The 25,964-nt window shown below is 37.6% G+C and overlaps 2 protein-coding genes across 4 annotated transcripts; one reads left to right on the top strand and one right to left on the bottom strand.

The window, feature by feature from the left end:
* Positions 1 to 6,086: 6,086 nt before the first annotated feature.
* On the top strand, positions 6,087 to 19,633 carry LOC139965626 (uncharacterized). 3 transcript variants are annotated; one of them, XM_071968197.1, is made up of 9 exons: positions 6,087 to 6,457; positions 10,020 to 10,239; positions 11,165 to 11,241; positions 12,018 to 12,181; positions 12,887 to 12,929; positions 14,018 to 14,302; positions 15,023 to 15,153; positions 16,555 to 16,782; positions 18,391 to 19,633. In XM_071968197.1, the coding sequence occupies exons 2-9, from the start codon at positions 10,043 to 10,045 to the stop codon at positions 18,463 to 18,465; spliced, it is 1,200 nt and encodes a 399-aa protein (XP_071824298.1). In that variant the 5' UTR covers positions 6,087 to 6,457; positions 10,020 to 10,042; the 3' UTR covers positions 18,466 to 19,633. The 3 variants fall into 3 exon arrangements, with proteins under 3 accessions (XP_071824298.1, XP_071824297.1, XP_071824296.1); XM_071968196.1 differs by lacking the exon at positions 6,087 to 6,457 and adding an exon at positions 8,738 to 8,956; XM_071968195.1 differs by lacking the exon at positions 6,087 to 6,457 and adding an exon at positions 8,738 to 8,992.
* Positions 19,634 to 19,654: 21 nt separating this feature from the next.
* LOC139965627 (epimerase family protein SDR39U1-like) lies at positions 19,655 to 25,265 on the bottom strand. The gene is made up of 6 exons (XM_071968198.1): positions 24,914 to 25,265; positions 24,335 to 24,441; positions 23,198 to 23,280; positions 21,424 to 21,545; positions 20,865 to 21,014; positions 19,655 to 20,390 (listed from the first exon to the last, which is right to left on the bottom strand). Exons 1-6 carry the CDS (start codon positions 24,927 to 24,929, stop codon positions 19,984 to 19,986), a joined length of 885 nt encoding a protein of 294 aa, XP_071824299.1. The 5' UTR covers positions 24,930 to 25,265; the 3' UTR covers positions 19,655 to 19,983.
* Positions 25,266 to 25,964: the final 699 nt, after the last annotated feature.

Raw genomic sequence — 25,964 nt, 5'->3', positions numbered from 1 at the left:
CATAATTAAAACGTCGCGAGAAATTAAGCACTTGCCAGCCTTTTTATATCCCAAAATTTCAGGGGACTCCAAATTCGGCAAAAGTTGTTGAAAAATTCGGGCTGTCTCGGGACACTTACTTTTCGACTGTAATCTTTTCTTCAAAACAACATTGTTTAATGGTCCTCCAGACTGCCCATGTTATAATATATAGTTAAAGTCTGTCTCCTTCGTAGGTACAAACATATATCTCCATTAACATTAAAACAGCAGCCGCACATACAGACGGGCAATATTAATATATATAGAAGGAAAGAAATATTTCGGAAATTCGCATTTCCGAATGTGGAACCATAGGCGTACGGGACCATTTCGGTTTAGGGGGGGGGCAGAAACTTTTGTGCCCAAAAGTTCCCGTGACACTATCTAAGCGGAGCGCCACCATGGGTTGGCGCGTAGCGTACAAGAAATTTTTTGGCAAAAAATGCCTCTCAGATTGCCGGAAATGGCACTTCTGAGGCCTTGCAAGTTGCATCTATACATTATTTATTTTATAATCTCACGTTTAGAAATTTACAATTCCCCAAAAATTTGGTAAATTAGAAGAAGAAAAAATGGTAAAATCACTTTAAAGGGGAAAAATAGGACAGTATATTTTTTACCGTATTTATTATTTTAACACAGAACTCAGCTACCTCCAGAAAAACACACATTGTAGGCGGGAAAATGTCGCTGTGTCGGGTGAGACTGCAATTTGTCTCACAAAAAAAGTATAAAAAATAACAAAGAATATGATAAACCTGCACTTTTAGGCTTGTAGGCACTCCCCTCCCCCCCCCCCCACCATCCATGAAAAAGAAAATGTTTCTTATATACACTCATGTCGGGGATGTCCAGGTATACAGTTGACTAGTTAAAAAAAATGTTTACTGCTGTTTTTTCACTTCAGAGACTGCTAATCTCCATGCATGCATGTCACCACGACTGTGAGCGGCGTTCCCAGTTAATAATTTTGGGCGATAGTGCAAAAAGCGTGGTAGCCCAGATGAACTGCGCTTACGGTGGTGTTTCACGGAAATATTCGGGATATTCAGGACTTTTGCCCGAATTTCTTGTCCTCTGGAAATTTTTTGGGGCAATCTGCCCCCCCTGCCCCCCCCCCCCCCGCCTCTGAATTTTGTCATCTTGTCGAGATGGTATACGTAGTAAGTGTGCAAGTAAGTGTCGAGATGGTAGTAACTGTGCAACTCGTCAATTTGCAGAAAACTGATGCATTGACGAGATCCGATATCTCGTCAAAACGACAATTTTCGAATTTTGTCATCTTGTCGAGATGGTAGTAAGTGTGCAACTCGTCAAATTGCAGAAAATTGATGCATTGCCGAGATCCGTTATCTCGTCAAAACGTCAATTTTCTGAATTTTGTCGTTTTGTCGAGATGGTAGTAAGTGTGCAACTCGTCAATTTGCAGAAAATTGCTGCATTGACGAGATCCGTTATCTCGTCAAAACGTCAATTTTCTGAATTTTGTCACGTTACCATCTCGACAACTCGTCAATTTGCAGAAAATTGTCGTTTTGTCAAGTTGGTAACTCGTCAATGCAATGTCCTTTCTACGCTTCCGCAATAATCCTATTTGATTGTAGGTGAGGATAATAACAGCTCACTTCCTGTTATAACAACAACTGCTGTGCAGAACTATACCACACATGGGGAGCTTGTGTACATAAACAATGCTTGAATTATAAATAATGACCACTATAGATTGGAGAGACAGATACAATACGTGTTAAAACTAGCCCTCCCGTTGTATACAGTATAGGCCTATCTAGGCCCGGCTAGACAACAGTTAGTTTACCAACATAGCGAGTATTGAATTCCATGCACTTTGGTGATCTTTGACTTCATTTCTGAATCCAACTATTGCCCAGTGGCGTATACTTTAGCCATCGTATTCAAAGAATGTATGGGAAGGGGAAGGGGAAGGGGGATAACACGTGTTCCCTAACACCCTAAATTTACCCGTAACGTGCACTGTATACAGATGCTCTTTTTCGATTTCAATTTCTACTAAACTGTTTGTTCCCCCTCCACCGCCACTTTGGGATTTCTGGTGCCGTGCCACCGGGGAGAGGGGGAAACATCATGATCCCATACTTACGGTAAAACCCTCATCAACCCAACAAAAATTGTAATGAGGATGGGGTGGGTGGGGGTGGGGGAGTGGTTGTTCAATTGCAAGTATACCTTACACCCTTAATTAAAACAGTGAGAAGTTTCGAAGAGTGGTTTCACCCAATTTGAATTTTAATCTAGAGAGTTTATCTGATAGAATTCATTTTGCCGGTTTGTTTTGTCACTTTGGCTCAGCAAATTGCGACATGTAACGTCAGGTGGTAATTGTGTGTGAAATTGGCTAGAGTCCATCATCGTGTCAGCTGAACACTAGGAAAAGATTAAAAAAGAAGACATACACAAACCGACCAATGAACAGCTTTGCATACCTTACATATACTTATGCACTCAAACAACACCCCTCCCCCTCCTTTCCACCAATCTTCATGCTTTACGTGGGGAACTTACACACGAAGAATAATAATTTTACCAGGGGCATTTCACCTGCTGTTATACCAGGGAACAGAGTAGCAACTCCCTGGTTATACAGGCAGTTTTTCACACTTTCACAACTCGAACGGAAATAATTCTTCTATTGACCAGGAGGATATGTAGACCGGAAGCGATATCAATGTATAATGAGCCTACCGCTGAATCTATAACTGGCTTTCTATTGTTTGTCTGGGTGTAAATGCAGACGACTAGCAAATAAAGCAACAATAGCATTAAAGTGGACTAGCAAATAAGAGATATTTTCAAAGATCAAAGATATTTTCCTCCCGCCGTTAGATAAGGGAAGGGGAGGTGGTTTCAGAAGCCATATTTTGCACACGAGACTTGTAGTGAGTACGCCCTCGCTCTTGGATTTGTTGTCATACTTAGGACCTTTCTGAATCCAGTATGGCAACTAGTCTTGTAATCTTCACTCGTACTTGTTGTACAACAAGTTTGCCAATGAAGAACAACATAGCCAGGGATCATGTTCCACTCGATAATATTATCCTGTTGTAGCAAGCAGTTGTTCCATAACAACTCCATGGTTGTAGGAAGTATATACTGATTGTACTGAGATGTATAGACTACACACATCTGCTAGATGTCAGTATTGACATTATACAGGTTTCAGGGTCGTTGGTGTTTTCATAGGTGTACTGGTGTTTTCAAGGATGTTGTTGCTTAAAGGTCAATAATGCGTTTAAAAGTCATCCAAACATGACGCCAAAATATACCATGAGCTGTCATCTTATGCTACTTTAACACATGTAAGAAACATATTTTGCGCAACAATATATCAGTTTTTTTACCAAACTTGTAGCAAACTGGGCAGATAATTTCGTAGCACTAACGGTTAATTATCCAACTGTAAGCCGCGCCTTTCAAGGAATAACGAAGGCAGGGATCAAAGACAATTTTATATTGTTCAGTAACCTCAAGACTATCTAATATTCGATTTTTAAGTTAACCGCTTTCTGTTAGACTGAATACGCTCGCTTTGAAAATTGGTTCTTAAGTCCTAACCACAATGCACAGTAAGCCGCCTTTCATTACGCAAATTCCAACATGATGGTTACTGAACAATATAAATTGTCTTTGATCTCTGCCTTCGTTATTCCTTTATGTGAAATATATATTACATAAACATCTCCACTGAACAAGTCAAAGATTTTACCTACTTAGATCGGCTTGGCCGAAATTTTGGAAAATCTATATGCAAGTTCGCATTATCGCATAAGTGAGTTTCATTTCATATAGCAGGCCTAAGTTGGAATAAAATATCTTATATTTAAATGGTGACATCCCTATGTTCCGACGTCTCTATGTTCCGACGTCTCTATGTTCCGACGTCTCTATGTTCCGACGTCTCTATGTTCCGACGTCTCTATGTTCCGACGTCTCTATGTTCCGACGTCTCTATGTTCCGACGTCTCTATGTTCCGACGTCTCTATGTTCCGACGTCTCTATGTTCCGACAAACTGTTTGGACTCTAATTTTTTTTGACCAAATTTTATTCGGATCCCATTCGTGACCCAATTTTTTTTCGGACCCAATTTTTTTGGAACCAATTATTTTGGACCAAAATTTTTCGGACCCAAATTTTTTGGGACCCAACTTTTGGACCAACATGATTTCTGACCAATTTTTTCCCTGACTCCTAATTAGGTCCCAAAAAATTGGGTCCCAAAATATTAAGTCTCAAAAAAATTTGGGTCCCCACAAATTGGGTCCACAAAAATTAGGTCCAAAAAAAATTGGGTCCAAAAAGAATGGGGTCCGAAAAAAATTGGGTCACAAAAAAATGGGTCCGAAAAAATTTTGGTCAAAAAATTTTTTGAGTCCAAACAATTTGTCGGAACATAGAGACGTCGGAACATAGAGACGTCGGAACATAGAGACGTCGGAACATAGAGACGTCGGAACATAGAGACGTCGGAACATAGAGACGTCGGAACATAGAGACGTCGGAACATAGAGACGTCGGAACATAGAGATGTAACCATTTAAATATTTCTATTTGCTGTACATGCATGTGATAATCATGAAAATAGTCTGAGCGACGAATAACTGAAATGGTCGATAATACTGGGTAGACTGGGTAACCTTTAGAGAAAAATTAATAAATAAACAAATATAAATATATATATAATCATGAGTTGGTTAGCATCATGATTGATCTATAGAGAATACGGTACAATATGTCACCAAAACAGAACCAGTATTGTTCGATACAGGTGACAAACGCCTGGAGTGCCTGCCAAGCAAATTGTAAATCAATAGCCTCCGTATACTGATGGAATAAATGCTGATGAAATATAATAATTTTAAAAGTTTATGAATAGTCTGATGGTAACGGGCTGCTTTTCCCGATATTAACAGCTTTCATAGTGTTGTTAATAAATTTCGCATAATTAGATCGAAATCACCGTTTCTTGTGATCAATTGATCGAGATTACAAAGACTTGCTACAAGGACGAACCCATGCCCCCAATTCACGACAAAATTCCCTTTATTGGGGGGGGGGGCACAGGTGTTGGGTGATTTCTGCCCTGAGGGTGGGCGGGGGGGGCGGGCTATCTCCTAATAGAAACTACTCCCCTCGAGCTTCTCGTCACCTTTTTGTCCCATGCATGATATTAAGTGATGTATTTGATACCATGTGGTTTTGGCACGAATACGGTACTCCCTGACAAGATGGTCTTGAGTTGTATCGGAAATGTAGCGGAAAAGAATACAATTCGCATCGCAATGACCTCTTGCTACCATGGAGATCGCGTCCCATGATGTTACCCAGGAATAACGAAAGTCAAGAAGTGTCAGAATTTGGCCGTAGTATGATTCATCAATGTAATCGCTCCTGTGGGAGAGTTTGTCGCATGAATTCATTTAAAGCAACGCTGTGTATCGTTGCTTTATATATAAAACCTACAGTGGTTGCAGTTATCACGTATTTAGATGTGAGTACAAAATCTGAATTATGACTACAGCTTATGATGCCCAGTTCTTTTCATATACAAATATATAGACGGCTAAAAATGAACGAATCTAGACCACTCTGATATATTTTTATGACATTATATACTCTTATACCGATCAGTTATAATAGGGAGGTCTTGCACCGATTTAGATGGACCGACATGGCAGTATGAACTGACAGGAATCAATCAATTTATCCAACGTTTAGATTTTTTAGCCTCTGAAGAAGATCCTGCTAGGATCGACACGTCAGGCCAACTTACTTTTACACAACTTTTAGTTTTATCAGGATAGAAATACACGCCTTACTTTATCATTGTGATCTTGATCAGTATACAAGAGGTTTCTGATTTGTCCTCTCGTGGTGCCTTCGTACAAGTTGCGCCCGGGTTCGAGTTATTGAATTACATTACGTCAATATAACGATATACACAATTCGAAGGTAGGACAATGCGACATAGCTATGGCTATACATATAGGCCTACTGCAGGTATATAGTTTAGTCAATGTTCTCGGCTGTACCAGTATATGTTATTACTAATCAACTAACAAAGAGCTGACGTTCTCTCATTCAGAGATAAACTATTGATTTGGACACAAGTCGGTAGAAATTAGCCTTAATTCTTAAAGATGTGTTACTTTAAGCGGTTACTTTGATATATCAAGTGTTAATCCACCGAACCACCACGCATTATATTGTGTGGTCGACTATGATGTGTTCACAGGGAAATTAGTTCATGTTACAAAGAGCATCTCTCTTCCCATATGTGAGACTCTTGATATTATGTAATAAGGTAAATTATCTTAGTAGCAGTAGCGAACAATCAGTCTATCAGAACTAGTGGATCGGAGATGACCGCAACAGAATCGAAAGAGAAGAAATTCCAACAGGTGAGTACCATCTTACACATTTAATTCATCGACTTGGGGTCCGTATATATGCAAGATATGTTCAGTATTGTAATAACGTCATATGTATACGGAATGGCTATATATGGCCAACCACGCCGTGACGTGAATTATGTTCCATGGGAAACCATTAGCTGTAGGCCTATAGGCATGAATGCGATACATATGGGGTAACTATAGAGTGCACTCTAACTGCATGTTAGGATGGGTTGGGATGGTGGGGGAGGAGGAGGGAGGGGAGCTATTTGCTAAATTAGAAGTGGTCTTTCGTCACTAGGAAGTATTCGCATTAATTGTTACCTATATACTTCCTGTATTTTCTCCTATATGAATCACCACTCACTAAAGGGTAGAGGCGTGTCGGAGCGAACCATGGGTCGGGCCAAAAAATTGCCCCCTTGAAGGAAGATCTAAAATACATACACGCTATACATATATTTGCCAATAGCAATAGGATTTCAGTGCAATCGAAATCGCGTCGACACAACTTTTCTAAGCTAGGTACTATTTTATATTTAACCAAAAAAAAAGGCAGTGGATATATAGCCGTCAGACGGTTCCCGATTCCAGTTTACTATTTAGCCGTCACTTCAAAACAAAACAACCCCCCCCCCCAAAAAAAAAAAAAAAAAAAAAAAAATTAAATGAAAGAGGAAAAAAAATGAACAAAAAATATCGCAAGTCCGCAAGATTGATAACTGCGCATGTCAGACGGGAATAACGGCTAAATAGTAAACTGGAATCGGAAACCGTCATCCACTTCGAAAATAAAACGGGATCATGTCCCATTCGTCGCTGGTCGGAATATTCGATAATAGGTTGGCGTTATGTTTAACACCTGTAAAAGTCAACATAGATCAGGGAGTAATCATAATATGAATTCACTAAATTAAAATAGGTAGGGGATGTGCACGTACTGTCGTTCTCCAAATAAGTTGAGAATAACGACGCCGCAAAAAAGGGGTAGTTATCGGCGTAACCTTGCGTGTAGACCTAATAATAGACCTGTTTCAAGGTCTGGCAGGTCTGCTATATAGACTATAGCATGCTATCATCGAAAAGTTTCTTGAGATTACGTAATCGACCTGCCTTGGTCGTAAAATGACCTGTTTTTTTACCAATTAGTTTGCAACGCCTGACGCATATTTTTTCTTGTATGAGGATCTTTGTGTGAACGTTGTATGGTTCCATAACAACTCCCTGGGTTAACTACAATGTAGACATGAACATATTTCCACAAAGTGTTTACACAATGGGACTAATGGTGTTAAGAAGGTATGCAGGCTAATTGTAAAGCCCGCATGTCGTTTTACGACCGTAGCAGGTCGATTACGTAATCACAAAACTTTTCTAGCTAGCAATAACATGCTATAATTGAGCCAATAAAACACATCAACCCATATTGGCCAATGACTTAGAATGCAGCATTTGAAGGGCGTGAAGACTCGCGCACAAAGAAACGTCTCATGCCGGTAATTTGACCTAGTTTCGAATGAGGTGTAACAGAAGTGTTAGACACCACCATCGATCCCAGAAAATACACACACACAGCTTGCTACCGTCGGTAATTAGACAATAGTATACAGTCAATACATACTGGTACGGTCAATACCCACAGCACAGTGTACATAGCAGCGACGGACATCTCATGCCTAGATAAAAGATAACAAGGTATCACGTTTCATTACTGTCTGCATTTTGTAGCGACAAGAAGAAAACTTCACTTGCAAGCAACGGAAAGTTAACTTTTTTAGAGCGCGGCACGCGGTTTGGGCGAGTCTTCAATGCCATTAATGTCACAGTCTATCTTTCATCTTCTGCTTGTTGGCCCTTACCTCCGTACATGGGAGTTAGCTTAAACGCCCCTGAATTTAACTTGAAAATGTCATAAATCCCGGTATGAAATAGACTGAATGTTACCAGGTCAACAAAAATCAGGCACATGAATATAAATACATTCCATAAATGTGTTTCTCTAGGACATAAACACAAGCACATGTGCAGAGATAATAAATATTAGCCCTTGTGAAAATTGAGAACACCTAGATGTGGACGGTTGTTTTGGTAGATTTTGTTTTATATTAATGTGACGGGATGTTACGACATCATACACGTCTTTAATATTTTGTTCTTTTATTTGCTTAACTCTACGCCAATGTAACTTTGAAATAATTTTGGTATGCTTGCGTAGAAGTTCAATTTCAGCGCAGTCCATTTTATTATAGGGTGTTGTGTACGTGTGGCACGAAAGTGTTAGGACGTACAGAATAAGACTGTAACCATGCAACTTGACAGCATATATGCTACATGAACTAGTACGGGTAGTCACGGGAGGCCCATATTCCATGGACACGGTGCGATACTGCCGTTCCTGGCCATCTGGCCGGGCTAGAGTTGAATGAATTAGTTCATTAATTCTCTCCATAGCATAACGCAACCTAGAATTTCAACCTCGACAAGGCTACGCTGAGTCACACTGTTGTGAGAACTTATTTCCTATAGAAGATAAAACATACGGTGCATAATCAGGCTAGCCATACAAATTAACTGAGTAAAGCTTAGGCCAAGGCCTACTCAACTTTTTAACATAAGAATTTCTGGCCTCAAATAAGGCCCTATCAACAACAGACAGCTAGGCTAGAGACTGGGTTAGCTAACTGCGCAACTGTTTGCGTCTAGGCTGCTTGTAGACTATAGTTGCAGTAGGGAATAGGGTTTACTGAAAAAAGTGCATATTTTAGTTAATGTTTGTATTAAGGTTAAACTTAAATTGAAGTTAAAGAGGCCCACATGTATTAGTTGTTTTTGTTAGTATTGATTATTCTTTACAATTTTAAAACCAGGTGCTCAACATACAAACCTGGGTGCAAAATTTTCAAACTTGGTGCTGAGAATCAAAATCAAATTAAACCAGTTGCATCGCCCGGTTAAAATGGGCTGGTGAGAAACCAATGGCTAATGTAAGCTGGGATTGTTGCATGAGTGAAATTTTTGCAATGTTTGAATGACAAGAGTTACAGTATGTGGCCCCCAAAATGACCCCTCTAGTCTTTCCTTGCATTAATGTAAGTCCAAACACTAAGGGCACAGTAAATTGCCTACATCAATCATAATTATAGTTTAAAAACATGATGGAAGAAATTTATTGTGACTCACATAAATAGTTGTGTAGTTTTGTCTTGCCATTAGTAACTGGATTAATTAGGCAGAACTTCTATCAGTAGGCAACTGGTGTTTGCCAGCTAACCCAGTTTCATTCGTTGTAGCTATATACTTTTAAATGGTCTACAATATCCCATCGACTTTGACCTTTTCCCACCTCGACCTACGCATCCTCCCCCCTCCCCTCTTAAAAAACACCCTCAGGAACTGAGGACTTTACATTTGATTACTGGAAATAAATAAAAGAGCTATACCAACAGATAACAAAACTATGAATGGTTTCAATTCAGCATTAACAAATTTGTGACAAATAAGCATTACCTTTGATTTAAGTTTACAAACTAGTATTCATAAACATCTGATTTCAAATTTTCTATTTCAGAAATTGAAGTGAGCACTGTAAAGATGTCTCAGTTGAACACAAGGCGATCGTTTGGATATTCAGCGAGGGCGCTATTTGGTAAGGATCACAGAAGATCATCTCAAGAATGCAGTGACCTAGATGAGGGGGACTTTTTGCTCAGAAGTAAGAAACCGCTCTCTGAAGGAAGCAAGAAACTGTTAAAATACATTAGCATGCTTCAGGCAGCCACAGAGAGGAAGTAAGTATGTGCCATTAACAGGGCATGGGTAAAACTAGTGTGGAAACTTAAAGGGAATATGGAAGAAAGCAATAAACTCTTAAAATACATTTGCATGCTTCAGGCAGCCACAGAGGAAATAAGTATGTGTGCAATTAACAGGGCTTGAGTAAAGTTACTGTGGAAGCTTAATGGGACTATGGAAGAAAGCATTTAACTCTTAAATTGTATTCATATGCTTCAGGGACTATACTATCCTCAATATTGCTAAATAGAACACAATGTTTCCAATTTAAACAATGCTCTGAATGTTCTGCCTGCAGGTCTCATTAACATGATATTTATAATGTATTCCATATATTTACAACAGTGATTCTATAACAGAGAGCATTTATTATTATCTTCCTGTTACCTGCTTTACTTTTTAGTCCCATTAAATACCTGAACCGTCAGATATTAGACAGAAAGAAAATGGATAAAGGGATGAAAATAGGTAGTCAGTGCTGTGAGTGCAGTTAATCTTAGTTATAAAACTTGTTAGTGCCCTCTATAAACTGCACATATATGTTATGTGTGCAGATCACAGCAAATTGAGTAAATGTCTACCACAAACTGTACACAGTAACCCATATGAATTCCCAAAAATTTGGCAAAGTTCTAGAATATTTAAATAATTCAGTTTAGAGTGTCCAAAGTTACCTTTACAATTCTCCCTTTTTGAAAGTTTTGCTAGAGAATAAGTTATTTCTAACAAATTTTCTTCACATTATGTCATTTTTTTCTTCACATAATATTACCTCACTGTGCTCTTATTCTGCAGCCTGTTGTCCCTGTTCAGTTCTCACAACTGCTCAATAGTATCCACATTGTTACTCTGCTTGCCATCACCTGCATATTTAATTTTACCTTTTTTCCACTTCTGTCTCACTCCCTTTCCCAATCTCAGACAGTTTGATAAACTGATGGGTCGTTTATACTGGGTGCTGAAGACATCTGGGTCCGATCTGGATATGGAAGATCACGGTGAGTCATCCATGACTTTGTGTACAGGGTGATCTCATCAATATTATCTGAGTAAATGTGTAAAAGATGAACTTGAAGTGTTGGCATTTACGTATTTGTCATAGGGGATCTTCATGAAGCGATATATACAGACTTAACCTTTTATAATAGAATAGATAGGTGTATAATGTAACCACTCAACAAGAACGGTGTAGGTTTTTCTCTTCTTATCACATGGCCCTTAAATCTGGCAGAGAATGTCCAAGATAATAGATCTATTCTCCATAGAGGTTTTACCTTAGTAACATCAATCAGTCAATATCCAATCATTTTCACAATATTTATCAGGGTATGTCAATAGTTGCGTTTTCATCTCATTACGTAATACTTCAGTCCAATGACACTCAACTCAGAGAAGTTTGAAATTACAAAACGTCACAGTGCTTAAGTGAAACTAGTTATCACACACCCAGTTTCATTTCGATGCGGCATTTAAGAAATAGCTAGGGTAAGGGTGTGTAACGAACAAAGATACAGATCAGTTGGTTTCCAAAACTGACCGCAGACGTCATTTGGTTGGGATGCCATTTTAGCAAGTAATGTTGTTGCTCAATCACAGCTTAAAGTATTATACAATAGTTATTTGAGAGGTTTTAAGGTGTAACATTTGTGTATGGTGTAACGTTTTTGTAAGGTGTAACGTTTTTGTAAGGTGGGTTTAATATTTTGCATTCTTGTAATATCCATTTGGCCTGTTTGGAACTAATCAATACATGATGTTTTTCTTTCTGTAATAGACACTGTTAATCAAACCTTCAACAACTTGAGAGATATGGTATTGAACAAAACTCACAGCGAAGCTGCAAGGTGGAAAATACTGGAATTATTGGAACTGAGAGCCAATAACTGGGAGGATAGTGAGAGGATAGCTGAGTATTATGAAGACCCAGCTAACTTCAAAGTAAGATCCTTCTCAGGAAGTGTCTTTCTGTCTGTGACATAAAAATAATGTTGTGTCAGTTTTGAGAGGGTAGTCGCTGTTGATCTGTCAGTAACGTGTTGAATGGTGATGGACAATTGGATACACTGGAAAGACTCAAGCAGAACTGCAAAGGAGCACTTTTTCAAAACTTTTCTGCTTCATATTTGGCCTTAATCTCGTAAATTACTTAGTGTCTTGTGATATTCATGAGTATCATTCTTTAGGTGGGCTGCGATGGTGAATATCGGCTTTGTTAGGAACTAACAAGAATGTTTGACTATAGATACATTTACAATACACTTTGTTCCGGAATTTGTCTGGTAACATACTAAATAATTTATGGTGTAATATTTTTAATATGACGTGGAATGTAACACTGTCTCACAGCTGTATGTAGAGGGTGCTTTAACTGGTTCCTTAAGTAAGCAGCCATTTGTACCTGGGTCATACAAGAGCATAATATTTGTAGTCTAAATCCTTATAGGGTTAAATGATGCTTATAAGCAGCTTAGTAAAGATAATGCAGAGAATAAGCTGTTGCATTTATCATCTCTATTAATCCATAATATAGATTACCAATCTATCTTCATTGAAGAATGATCATCCAGATATCGATTGTACTTGGAATTACGAAACATATGCTAATTTTGTTTCCATTATGAAACCATTATCTTTATTTTGCAGGTACCTTGTGCATTTATCGACATATCAAAGTCTCCACCACAAGGTAAGACCATGTTACGTTTTGCACAAAGTTATGTTTGATTCAAGAACTGGGCAGTGGCAGATGAACTTGGAATATATCAGCTTTCCAGAGGTTAAAATGTTGTGTAAAGCTGTCATGATACTGTGCTCTTCTATACTCTGTAGACCTGTGCAGCATTATGGATGCATTGAGCTATTCATGCTCTTCCAGGCTGCATTGAAACATGCAATGATACAAGTTAATTTTTTGCCCAAAGTTTGCCTGTGTGTTCTGTTTTGTTCAAGCATGTGAGTAGTTCATAAGTGTAATGTATTCATCACAAACATTGTACAGATGATTCCATGGCTAAAGTTTGATAACAATTGTCATAATTCCATACTTTTTGAGTCGTTACCACATTTTGATGTCATTAGGTTGTTGAATGTCAATGGCTTGAAGATGCCCATTGATAGTCTCAACTAGAACCCTTAAGTTCTTGCATGATTGTAAAGGAGGCGTGCACTGTTTGGTCTTTGAAAGCCTTTATGTAGGCAGGTGAACTATCAGATTCTTGTACAGGTGAATGGTATTAGATTCTTGAAAGGTTGTCCATAATCATGTGAAAACAATTCAGGTAGCATTGTTTTATAAGCTAACGATCCATTTTCACTTGGATTAACCTCATTGAATATGGCCGTTGGAGCAACCATATATTGACGTTTTATTTTTGTTTTGTTGCCATACCTACAAGAGTTCTGAATGAAAACATGTATGATTGGTGAAATTAACATAACCTTATGTCTTCTGAAATCTATCTGTTCATTGACATATCTGTTATATACACATCCATCCTTCTCTGGCTGATGTATCTGTGCATTGAGATGATCAGCAGAGTTTGATGTGTTACAGGGCAGAAGGAGATATTGTGTCATTTGAAAGTCATGTTTTCAGGGTGTATACAAGTTGGTTCCATTAGAAAACATGTACACAGAAGAAGGGTACAGAGTTGTAGAGAGAGAGGGAGAAATTCAACATTATGATAAAATTAGAGAACAATAGGAAAGAGGAGTTCATGCCTACTAAAGCACTGAGTACATTTAGATTAATTAAACCTGCAAAAATTCCTGCAGATACTCCATCCACAAGGACAAGGATGGCTAGTGGTGGCAGCAGTGGGAGATCAAGAACTGGAAGTAGCAGCAGCAGTGGGATATTGACATATTCAAGACGGGATAGTGCAGCCAGTGGTTTGTCCAGACAGAGCAGCAGAAAGTCAGATATAAGTGAAGATATTTTCTGTGATTGCGATACAGAGGACAGATTTCCTGACGATGGTTCGGACAGTTCAAACGAAAGTGATGCCGGCTCAAACAGCTCTTCATCCGTATCTTCAGCACAGTACAGGTTATTAAAAGGTGAGGTTACGTCAGAGGTCTGGAAAATACCACCCAGAAATTTCTGTATTTAAAAAAAAAAAAAAAAAAAAAAATTAAATTACATTACATTAAATTTTAAATGTTTCTCCTTATTTACCTATAATAGCTTCAGAAACAACAATCACATGTGATCACTTTGAATCAGAAGAGTTGGCTGTACTTTTGGTGACACTTTTTCCAAAGGCTATTAATCAGTGAGTGTAGGACTGGACATCACTGGAGTTAATAATATGTTAAGATTGTAGCTTCAATACCTGGCAGAGATACAATAGTGTATGTGAGGTGAACTTTTCTTCCTAAGTCGTGCAAAGTTTACCAACTTAAATAGAATTCCAAACTTTATGGAAAATTACCTAAAATGTTGTTAATTGTCGTTCTAGTAAAGTCTGATTGATAACTTGAAACCAATCAGCTTAATGCAAATATAGACTGCTCCAAATAAACTTGTCATGTTTATTTGTTTCATATGCATCTAAGTCTAATTGATAAATGTAAACTTGACCAAGCTTTCAAAAACAAGTTAAGAGGATTTGATCAACAGTGTTTACCAAATCATCTTCAAAAGGAGCTGTTTTTAAGTACACTGAGGTTTGATATGTATTTGGTAATAATTTGCAAGAAATATAGTAAACTTACAAATTATTTACTATTTCATTTTATGTTTCCTTTGATGGCTTTATTATCATATTTACTCTACAGTTAATGCTGGGAAAGATATCAAATACACTCGGAACTTTCTACTTGGATGCTGGTCATCACCTCTCTGTAAAGTCATGCCTTCCAGCCTTCAACATACAATAAGAAACAGTGATATAGCTTATATCATCAGGGTAAGTACATGGTAACCAGTGGTAGAGCATACATCATCAAGTGTGACAGTGACTAGTGATAGAGCATACATCATCAAGTGTGACAGTGACTAGTGATAGAGCATACATCAATTGTGATAGTAACTAGTGATAGAGCATACATCATCAAGTCTGATAGTGACTAGTGCTATAGCATACATCATCAAGTGTGTTAGTGACCAGTGATATAACATACATCATCAAGTGTGACAGTGACTAGTGATATAGCATACATCATCAAGTGTGTCAGTGACTAGTGGTATAGCATACATCATCAAGTGTGATAGTAACTAGTGATATAACATACATCATCAAGTGTATAGTGACTAGTGATATAGCATGTACATCATCAATTGTGATAATGACTAGTGGTACAACAAACATCACCAAGTGTGATAGTGACTAGTGATATAGCATACATCAAGTGTGACAGTGACTAGTGATATAGCACACATCATCTAGTGTGATAGTGACTAGTGATATAACATACATCATCAAGTGTGATAGTGACTAGTGATATAGCATGTACATCATCAATTGTGATAATGACTAGTGGTACAACATACATCATCAAGTGTGATAGTGACTAGTGATATAGCATACATCAAGTGTGACAGTGACTAGTGATATAGCACACATCATCTAGTGTGATAGTGACTAGTGATATAGCATACATCATCAAGTGTGAGAAGCCAGTGAGATAGCATACATCATCAAGTGTGAGTAGCCAGTGAGATAGCATACATCAAGTGTGACAGTGACTAGTGATATAGCATACACCAATTGAGATAGTAACTAGTGATATAGCATACATCATCAAGTGTGATAGTGACTAGTGGTATAGCATACATCATCAAGTGTGATAGTAACTAGTGATATAACATACATCATTAAGTGTGATAGTAACTAGTGATATAACATACATCATCAAGTGTGATAGTGACTAGTGATGTAGTAAATATGACAAAAGTAACAAGTTAAGTATCAACCTTGATCAAGTATGAGAATATCCTATCATCAAGTGTGATAGTGACTAGTGATAGCATACATCATCAAGTCTGGTAGTGACCAGTGATATAGCATACATCATCAAGTGTGACAGTGACTAGTGATAGAGCATACATCATCAAGTGTGACAGTGACCAGTGTTATAGCATACATCATCAATTGTGATAGTAACTAGTGATGTAGCATACATCATCAAGTGTGATAGTGACTAGTGATATACATCATACATCATTAGTTAGGTAACAGTTTCAATGCAGAAATCCATTCTGCTTCTTTTTCTAATATTCAGATTTGACATCAATAAGAAATTCCTCCTCCAATTGAAATCCTCAGCTTCCCTATCCTTTTCATGTATGTTTTGTTTTGTCTTTCCAGGGCCCACCCTTTGAAGACCCTGTCAGGCTAATGTGTACAAGTGACGAGTCTACAGTTCCTCATCCATTTCAACGTTCCACTAGTCTTCCTGCTGGGCATATACAGCTGAACTCTTCGTCGGTGGAACAATCTAGCACTATCCACAGTCGAACTCAGAGTGCTGTAGAACCGATTAAAGTGGGTGGACTCACGTATTATAATAGACCTCCACCTTATGCCTTACATCAGGTATGAAAGACTTATGTAACAGTTATATAGTATTGTTTGCAGCATCGGTATTGATATGTGTGTGTCAAATACCTTCAGCGTTGTTTCCATGGTAATATTTCATTGTATGCAGTGTTGTGTGCTCATAAATAGGCTGACAGGATAGTGTAAACCAAAACAGGTCTCTTGCTTGAACCAGAAAGCCTAATTGATTCCTTGCCAAAGTTCATATGCATGGTTATGTTTTTTTGGGAAGTGTGGAAGAAACTGGAACCAGAGTGAGGACAACCTCAATTACTTCTTTTACTATTGTAGAAACATTCTGTAATAGTAGCAATAGCAAGCAAACAGGTTAATCCTTTGATATAACAAGTGCTTTAAATTTACAGAAAGATTTGAATAAAACTTGGTTGTATTGATGTGTCTACCAGAAGTTGGTAACGAAATCCAAAAACTAAGCAGCTTTACTTTGTGGTTACTTTGAGGTTCGGTGCTTTGCTGACTTGAAACGATATCCTATTTACAAGATTTTCTCTGTTGACCTTATTTGACCAATGACCTCCTTGAAAAAGAGAAGGATTCTTGCTCTCACTGATATGGATCTCATTAGCAAATATTAAATATTGGAGTAAGTGTGCTTTATAAAGTTTTGATACTTTGACCTTGTTGACCTCCATATAACACAACATGCTATTGACACTTATTTGAAAATATTTACAAAGTATGAAGATTATTGAAGTTTCAAATTTGAGGTTACCTTGTTTACAAGGTTTTCAATTTGACCTCAATTAACAACAATAGGGTTGTTGTACTCGTTGAGGTTTTCATACTCAAACGACCTGTCATCTCTGTAAATATCACTAGGGTTTTGGTACTCACTAAGGTGCATCCACATCCAACTGTGCTGTCCATCAAAGTATGGCTTTCTTAAGTTTACCAGAATTTTAAAGACTTTCATTAATGTTGACTTCAAATGACCTTAGACCTCCATCAATTTCAATATGGTTTTGTAGCCTCTACGCCAAAATCCACATACTTAGTATCAAGTTCAGTAGCAAGTTCAGTATTAAGTTCAGCAAGGTCAGCATCATGTACTTCTTGACTTTTCTTGTTTTAAAAGCAGTGTCACATATGCACAGACAAACACACATGCCATCACAACTGCATATGTTTCTTATACCTTTGGCAAGGATCAAAAGGTTTGCCAAGCAGATGCAAGCAGTGGCTCCTGATCTGATGTTTTGATTGGTAGTTTGAGGTCATGTGATGTGGCAGCTAAATTAACTCTTGTCTTGATTGGTTGGTTAGGAAGTTTGCTTCTGTGAGCCTGATAGTTGAAACCTTCCATGTAATACCTTGTTTCTATGCTGGTACTGGCTTCTATTCTTAATGTGTTTGGTAAATAAAACTCATTGATGCCCCATCACATGTACCAGAAAGAAGTCCACTTCCCAGTAATACACAAACTAGTTATCAGTGATCCATCCTTGCCAGTTCTTATGGTGTCCCAAGAATATGACTAGTTCACAACATTAATTTTATGGGACTCTGTAGCATTGCTTGTAGAATTTGAAAGGGAAGAGAGTATTAAGGAAACATGTTTCTTTTTGTGACTTCTCATGTTTACAGGGATATAGTCCAATTCTGCACAAGGAAGCCTGGCAAAAGGCATTTAGGCATGCTCTACAACAGATCAAGAAATGACCGATGTCAGAAGATATCATCACCTCTGTTACAGACCCTCAGATATTTACAGTAACTTGGAACAGGGATACATACATCCTAAGTAAAGTCAAGGCAACACTGTATGCCTATAGTTCCACCAGATGGCAGAAACACACTGTAGCTTTCAGTGATGGATTCAGCACAGCTTTTCTATCTTTCTTTTTCATCTTTGTTATTGAGAAACCTTTTCAAATTTTATCTGGCTGATATTTTTTTTAATAGTGCTATATTGGTGTGACGTTTTTGTTCCTTTGGGCAGTTAAAGGATGACTTCAGACACAAAATTAAGTTTGATTTGTTGTACACCTTTAAGACACACTGCTATCAATCCAGACTGTATTTTCTATATGACACTTTAAACAGAAAGTGATTGAACTATGTACTCTAAAACACAGACTGTTGAGTCAATTCCTCAGATGCAAAACAACATTGTGAAAACATAGGTGGTTTATGGCCTCAATTGACATGTTTATAATGCATTAAACAATAAATACAAGACAAATAGTGTTAATTGTTAATAACAGGGGTGAGGGGTGACATCTGAACTAAGACAACATGTGAACAACTGCTCATGTAAAGAAAATAAGGTTTTCACATAAAAGTTGTATTTCTGCCAGCCCTGCTGTGTAATTCAGGGTATGTATATTTGTTATATAAACCAGACAGCTTTATTTTACATCATTATCTATTATTTATGCTTCCCACCAGTATTCATTTTATCCACAAATCCATCAAGTCCTTTATCCTTGCCTTTATCATACTCAGGATATGCCTGCAAAATTACATATTTTCAGTAGTTATCAGACATCTATTTTCAGTGGGTAACCTTGGGGGAGGGGAGGTGGGGGGTGTGCCCACTTTCATAACTATATTTCTTTCAGTAGTACACTAACAGTTTTTGACATTTATATATATGTTATATTCTTCCCACTTAAATAACTATATTTCTTTCAGTAGTACACAAAACAGTCTTTGACATTTATATTATATGTTATATTCTTCATCTTGAGATAACAGTGATGATTCATATTCACTTCATTGAGGCTGTCTTTTTGTCGACTGATATTACTATTTGCATGCAAACAAAAAGTTTCTGTAAAAAGGTTTAACATAGAAAAAGAGGTTGCAATAAAAAAAGATAACATTCTTTCTTGTTTCATCTTTTCTATTTTGGCTTCATTGACAAAATACATTAAATTAAATTAACCATTGACAAACCTTTTGATGACATGTTACTATAAAATTGTGATAGATTAATGGTTGTGTTTGCAAATCTGAACAATTCTACAAGATGTCAACGTAGCTGCTGTTACCTTGGAACTTTTTAAATAGCACGTTCTAATACTTCCAGTGTTCAGAATTGTCTTCTGAACAATGGATGAAATGACAACTGGACAGATTCTCCAGTTGATAAGATGAGTCACGTCAGTGCACTGCATATCAGACCCACATCAGCTTCACAAGACCAACCTGTAGAACTCCCTCAATGTCACTATGTCAGTTGCAAATTTCCTTGAATGCTGAATGGATGTCTTCATACTTAAACCTATAACCACTTTCCAGAACCCTCTGTGGGATAACTTTATTTCCTTTGATCAATCCTGGTGCCCTCTCCTTGCCAACAAGAAGATTGACGGCAAATTCGGGTACAGTAAATATGGTGGGTCTCCACATGGCTGCACCGAGGGCTTTGGTAAACTCATAGTTTGTTACTGGGTGTGGTGCAGTGCCATTTAGTATTCCTGTAATATCAGATTCGATAGCGTGCACAAAGATTCCTACGATATCCTCTACGTGTATCCATGGCATGAACTGTTTTCCAGAGGCTATGACGCCACCAACACCAAGGTAATAGGGTATTCTAAGCTGTTGCATCATGCCACCATCCTTCCCAAAGACCAACCCTGTTTAAGAAAAAGAAAATGTCATTCTTGATTAAATGAAGAAAAAAAATTGGTGTTTATTCAAAAGGAGAGAGAACCCATAGCTGGTCCATCTCACAATCAACTCTGAAAACTGTTAGGATGTGTTCACACAAGGTACACAAGCTACCACATATCTATCTATTTATGGGCTGGAAAGTGAGAATATTTTTTTTATTGTAAACTGACAGTTCATAAATTAAGTTTTGTTATCAAAAAACCCTGTAAACTACTCTACTAGTTGGTTAAGAAAAAAAATGCTTAACAATGCTTAAATATTAAGTTTTTCAAACATGGAAATGTTTTATGATTGTATCTGGTTCCAGCAGAAGGATTGGCATCTTCAAAATGACTATCTTTGTCCTTATAATGTATTGATCCAAAGAAGAAAAAAATGTGAGAGAAATTGTAATATTTAATGACTAAGTTAAATTTTTTAATATTTATTGCTCTTACCTGTTCTAATAATCACAGTCCGGACATTTTTATGAGATTCTGGTAAAGTTATGCAAGCTTCCCATTTGGGGACCAGCTGCTCTACAAAATCTGCAGGAGGGCCATCATAAGACTCTGTGAATTCCTCCGTCTCTGAAAATGGATAGTATCCTGTAACCATAGAGATAAGAGAATGATAAGTATCGTAGCAGTCACCAGAGCTGCAACTATGAGTAATTCAGATGGTGGGGGGGGGGGCAGACAGAACATTACCAAAATCAAATACATAATGTGTGCTGTACATGCTGAACATGCTGAACAGTTGAAATATTCATCAGCATCACTTCAAATTTTCAAAATATAGTAACATTTTGCATCTAAGCACCCTTCACTTTAACAAAATGTCTCAAAGTACCTACCGTGGATGTCCTGGTACATCCTTGCCCCCCCTCCCCCTTCCCCCTACATAAATGGTTATTGCACCCATGGTGGTCACAGTACCTCATGTGAGAATTAAAAGAATTTTAGCTTCCAACACTGCAAAAAGTTTCAATAACATCTTGAGATTTTAATATTTTACCTGTTGCGGAGGTGCAAACAAAAGCCTCAGGTCGCTGTGACATATTAACTATAGCTTCAGCAAGGAGACTAGTTGTCTTCAGACGGCTATTGAAGCATTCCGTAACAAATTGCTCTGACCATCTGAAAATTAAATTTTACATATATAATCTTTTTCACAGAAAATTTACCTTATTAGCAAAACTTGTCAAAAATACTTAATCAATTGAACCGAAGTCTCAGATCAATTGATTCAGTATTATTGACGATGTAGCTTTAGAATGACCTCTTTTTAATAAGGTCGTTTTCAGATCTCTGGTGCAAACAAAATGATAGCGACATACAGGGGCGTAGCGAGCGGGGGGGTGTGGGGGGGTGTCACACCCCCCCAATAATTTGGTCGCTGTCGGCAAATTTTGGGTCTGTCGGCAAAAGGAGAAAAGGTGAAGAGAGTGGAAGGGGAAGAAAGAAGGAAAGCTGAATAGAGAAAAGGAGAACGGGAGCTTCTTCCGTGCCAAATTTGACTTAAAATATGCACCAGATTGCATCTAAGGACGTTTCAAAACTAAACATTTTCCAAAGGGGATGGGTAGACCCCCTACCCTTAGACCCCTCCCCCATTCCAGTCACCACTTCCAGATCCGCCGGCAAATCAAATTTGACTTAAAATATGCACCAGATTGCATCTAAGGACGTTTCAAAACTAAACATTTTCCAAAGGGGATGGGTAGACCCCCTACCCTTAGACCCCTCCCCCATTCCAGTCACCACTTCCAGATCCGCCGGCAAATCAAATTTGACTTAAAATATGCACCAGATTGCATCTAAGGACGTTTCAAAACTAAAAAATTGCCAAAGGGGAGGGGGACACCCCCTCCCCTTAGACCCCTCCCCCATTTCAGTCACCACTTCCAGATCCGTCGGCAAATCAAATTTGATTTAAAATATACACCAGATTGCATCTAAGGACGTTTCAAAACTAAAAATTTTCTTAAATTTTCTTAGATTTTCTTAAATTTTCTTAGACCCCTCCCCCATTTCAGTCACCACATCCAGATCCGTCGGCAAATCAAATTTGATTTAAAATATACACCAGATTGCATCTAAGGACGTTTCAAAACTTAAAGTTTTTTTTAAATTTTCTTAGATTTTCTTAAATTTTTTAGACCCCTCCCCCATTTCAGTCACCACTTCAAGATCCGTCGGCAAATCAAATTTGACTTAAAATATGCACCAGATTGCATCTAAGGACGTTTCAAAACTAAAAAATTGTCAAAGGGGAGGGGGACACCCCCTCCCCTTAGACCCCTCCCCCATTTCAGTCACCACTTCCAGATCCGTCGGCAAATCAAATTCTCCACACCCCCCCAACAAAAAAACCTTCGCTACGCCCCTGGCGACATAAGTTGGAAATTATTAATTTTATCGTCGAGTTAGAACCTTACTGATGAAAAGTGAACGTGAGAAAAGAAATCTGAAATTGTTTGAAATATAAAAAGTAAAGAAATTACTTACAAAATGTAAACTTCCAGTTCTTCTTTTTGGTTCTATAATATGCATTGTTCAAAGGAATTTGAATCATTGAGAAATAAGGCAGACCAATATGGATTCAACATAGCAAAAATTTGAGAACAACAAAAACAAATATGAGAACAACAAAACCAAATATTAAATATTAAAAGTTGTTCTTTTGTTGGCCATATTTTCAAAATTATTTTGCAATCACAGGGATGCTATGAAATCATGACGTAACAAATTAAAATTCCTATAGGTTAACAATAAGTTTCTGAAGTTACCTCTTTGTGGGATCAAACAGATTCTGACCAGCAAGATTGATGACTGCTTTGCAGGGAGGTAGGCCATCTTTTTCTACTTGATCCTATGAATAAAGACAAACACAATTATGATTACTTGGAATGAAACAGCCCCACAGCAGCTAAAATTTATACCACATCTCAGTAGAGACAATAGCAGAGCTGTTGCTTCTGAGATAAATACATTTGCCATATTTTACTGTCAGTATGCTCGTTTACATGCTAATGAAAGTCTTTTGTTATTAAAGTTTGTGCATAAATGTATTTATCATGACTGGTGATGAGGAAGTCATAAATATTCAGTTCATATGTAATACTGATCAAGACAATAGTCAATGTATCGGTAGAATTTAGTAGATTAAATGACAAATGTTAATCTACTCATTGCTCTGACCATCCAGCCAAATTCATCAAGCAAATTTCTAGCATCCATCAAGCAAATTTCAAGCAAAATATGCAGTTGTCCAATATTTTGACCTTAACATTCACTGTGAAATTAACAAAATTTTTCCAATACTGTACAACAAACTACTTCACACATTAACATGTGCTGCAGGTCAACAGACAATAAAACAGACAGACAAATATACGGCCGAATGAAAAAAAAAAAGAAATGAAAATTTATGCCTTGGCATAACATGAAAACGTGCTGATGACCTAGATCAGCTAGAAAACTATACTATGTAATATATTATCCAAAAATGTCACAAATTCTAGAAGACAAATACAAGTTGGCTAGTGCTTGAGTTTGAGCAGCTTGATATTGCCAGCATAATGTACAGTTCAAGTTCAACATACTTGATGGTAATACATATTATCAAATACTTGTCCAGGTTTAGATCTATCATGTGTTGCACTTGATCAACACAACTGCAGAAGGATAAAAAAATTTAGTCAAATAAATTTAGAGACATATATACTAAGCCAACTGGCAGAAAGGGTAAGCAAATACAATAGGTTCTTGCACTGAAGATGATAAATGTGTCACCTGATATTGATACCATGTAAACATTTAAGTATTTTCTTTAGGCTTTGAAATGTAGATCATCATTGCTTCCATCATTTCTAAAAACTAAGCATCTTCTAAATTGTTTAAAAAAAGTTTGAAATGGAAATTACCCACGACAGCTTTCCTTTGCCAGCTTTCCTTCCAACATTGACAACATTATATCCCTTTTGCATCAAATGACGGCCGAGGTGGCGTCCTATGAAGCCACTTCCTCCACCTGTTCCAGATAAAAGGCAATATATTGATTAGTTACAGCACATTTTATTAAAAAAAGAACTTTTTTGACTTGTTTCCGTACAGGGTAAATTGCAATGTAACCTGTTATATATGTACTTGCAAGTTTCCTGTCATTTGTAGGCAACAGCTAGGTGTAGTATATATATAGACCTAGAGATCATTAAGTCAAGTTCATATTTTTCATAACATCAAAAGCACCTTAAAAATTAACTGAAAGACATAAATAATTGTGGTATTATGTGTAACATGTAAACAATTGCTTCATTTTGATAGATATTACATATTCTGTAGATCGTGTTGTATGTTCATACAAAATATGTCACGCAGTGTTCATAGCAACCTATGTAAGAAGAGCAAACTTAGGCCTAGCCTAACTCGCGTGTACGTAAATGCTCTTGCAAAATTTCGTGTAACCACTTCCATGTACTTAATAGGAAAGCCCGACTACTTACCAATCACGACGTTCATTTTGGATATAGTATGCTGTATTCACGTTGCAAATATGCGCTCAGTACTCGGAGATATCTTAATTGACTTCGGCAATGCTTAAATTATAATTAAACGTCCAAAAGAAGGAGATATTTGAACAATATTTTCGTTACTAACTTTGTTATGTAAACCACCAATGGAGGGATTAGACAAGTACTAGTGTACCCATGTCGTCGCAATGTACGTTGCCTCCTATATCACATCTGGTAAGTGTGATATCGACATTAGGTGTAAAATGTTGAACCATTGTGTAATTATACCGCCATGGTTGCACGCAGATTTGATATGAGAATGAGTCGGAACGAGGGAGAGGGACGGAGTGGGTAGTTAACAGGAGAGATTCCAATGTCATATAGGATCACAGAAGTACATTTTCCTTTTCTCTCACCTAGGAATGCTTGACACAAGCTGTTCACCTTTTCATTAGTCGGCGGATATGTCTGGGTCCACCGATCTCGAGTCGCGAGGATGTTATGCATTCATCCAATAATTACATATGGTAATACCATGACTTAGGATGGGTCACAAAAATATTGGGGTCACAAAACTTGTTTACTTGGTACAAACAAATTTTAGGATAAAAAAAATGACTCCTAATTTTTTCATTTTGTCGGAACAGAGACGTCGGAACATAGATACGTCGGAACATAGAGACGTGCATGAGAGGGAGAGTAAAGAAAGCTCCGCGTAGCCCACCGGGGGCTTGAGTAACCAATTGCGCTGAAATTAAATTCACTCAGAAATGTATTTTTGTATTTTAAGATCGCTTCAAGAACAAATAGGCCTATCTGCAAACGCGCTGCATCCCGAAGCAATCAGGATCCCTATCAGTGAATACATTCTAAAGAACTTATCCAGACGGACAAGGGGAGTTTTTCTTCAATCTTTTGCAACTGCAAAATCTGGAACAGGATACGAAAATGTTGACAGTTCATGAGCATTCACTGTCATAACTTGATCCCAGAAAGACGTTATCTGGGAATAGTAAATATTTAAGAAATAATATATGTAAGA

Source organism: Apostichopus japonicus, chromosome 3 (genome assembly GCF_037975245.1).
Source record: "Apostichopus japonicus isolate 1M-3 chromosome 3, ASM3797524v1, whole genome shotgun sequence".
NCBI lineage: Eukaryota > Metazoa > Echinodermata > Holothuroidea > Aspidochirotida > Stichopodidae > Apostichopus > Apostichopus japonicus.
The sequence above is the reverse complement of the archived record's forward strand: the minus strand, read 5'-3'. Positions and strand labels throughout refer to the sequence as shown.

What these genes read in the sequence shown, in the direction of transcription:
- LOC139965627 (XM_071968198.1), bottom strand. An exon ending in GCAAAGGAAAGCTGTCGTGG is followed by an intron (nt 23,281 to 24,334) that starts GTAATTTCCATT and finishes CTTTATTCATAG; the next exon opens with GATCAAGTAGAAAAAGATGG. An exon ending in TGTTTGCACCTCCGCAACAG is followed by an intron (nt 21,015 to 21,423) that starts GTAAAATATTAA and finishes CTATGGTTACAG; the next exon opens with GATACTATCCATTTTCAGAG.
- LOC139965626 (XM_071968197.1), top strand. Translation starts at nt 10,043, where the DNA reads ATGTCTCAGTTGAACACAAGGCGATCGTTTGGATATTCAGCGAGGGCG. An exon ending in CAGGCAGCCACAGAGAGGAA is followed by an intron (nt 10,240 to 11,164) that starts GTAAGTATGTGC and finishes TCCCAATCTCAG; the next exon opens with ACAGTTTGATAAACTGATGG. An exon ending in ATCAAAGTCTCCACCACAAG is followed by an intron (nt 12,930 to 14,017) that starts GTAAGACCATGT and finishes AAATTCCTGCAG; the next exon opens with ATACTCCATCCACAAGGACA.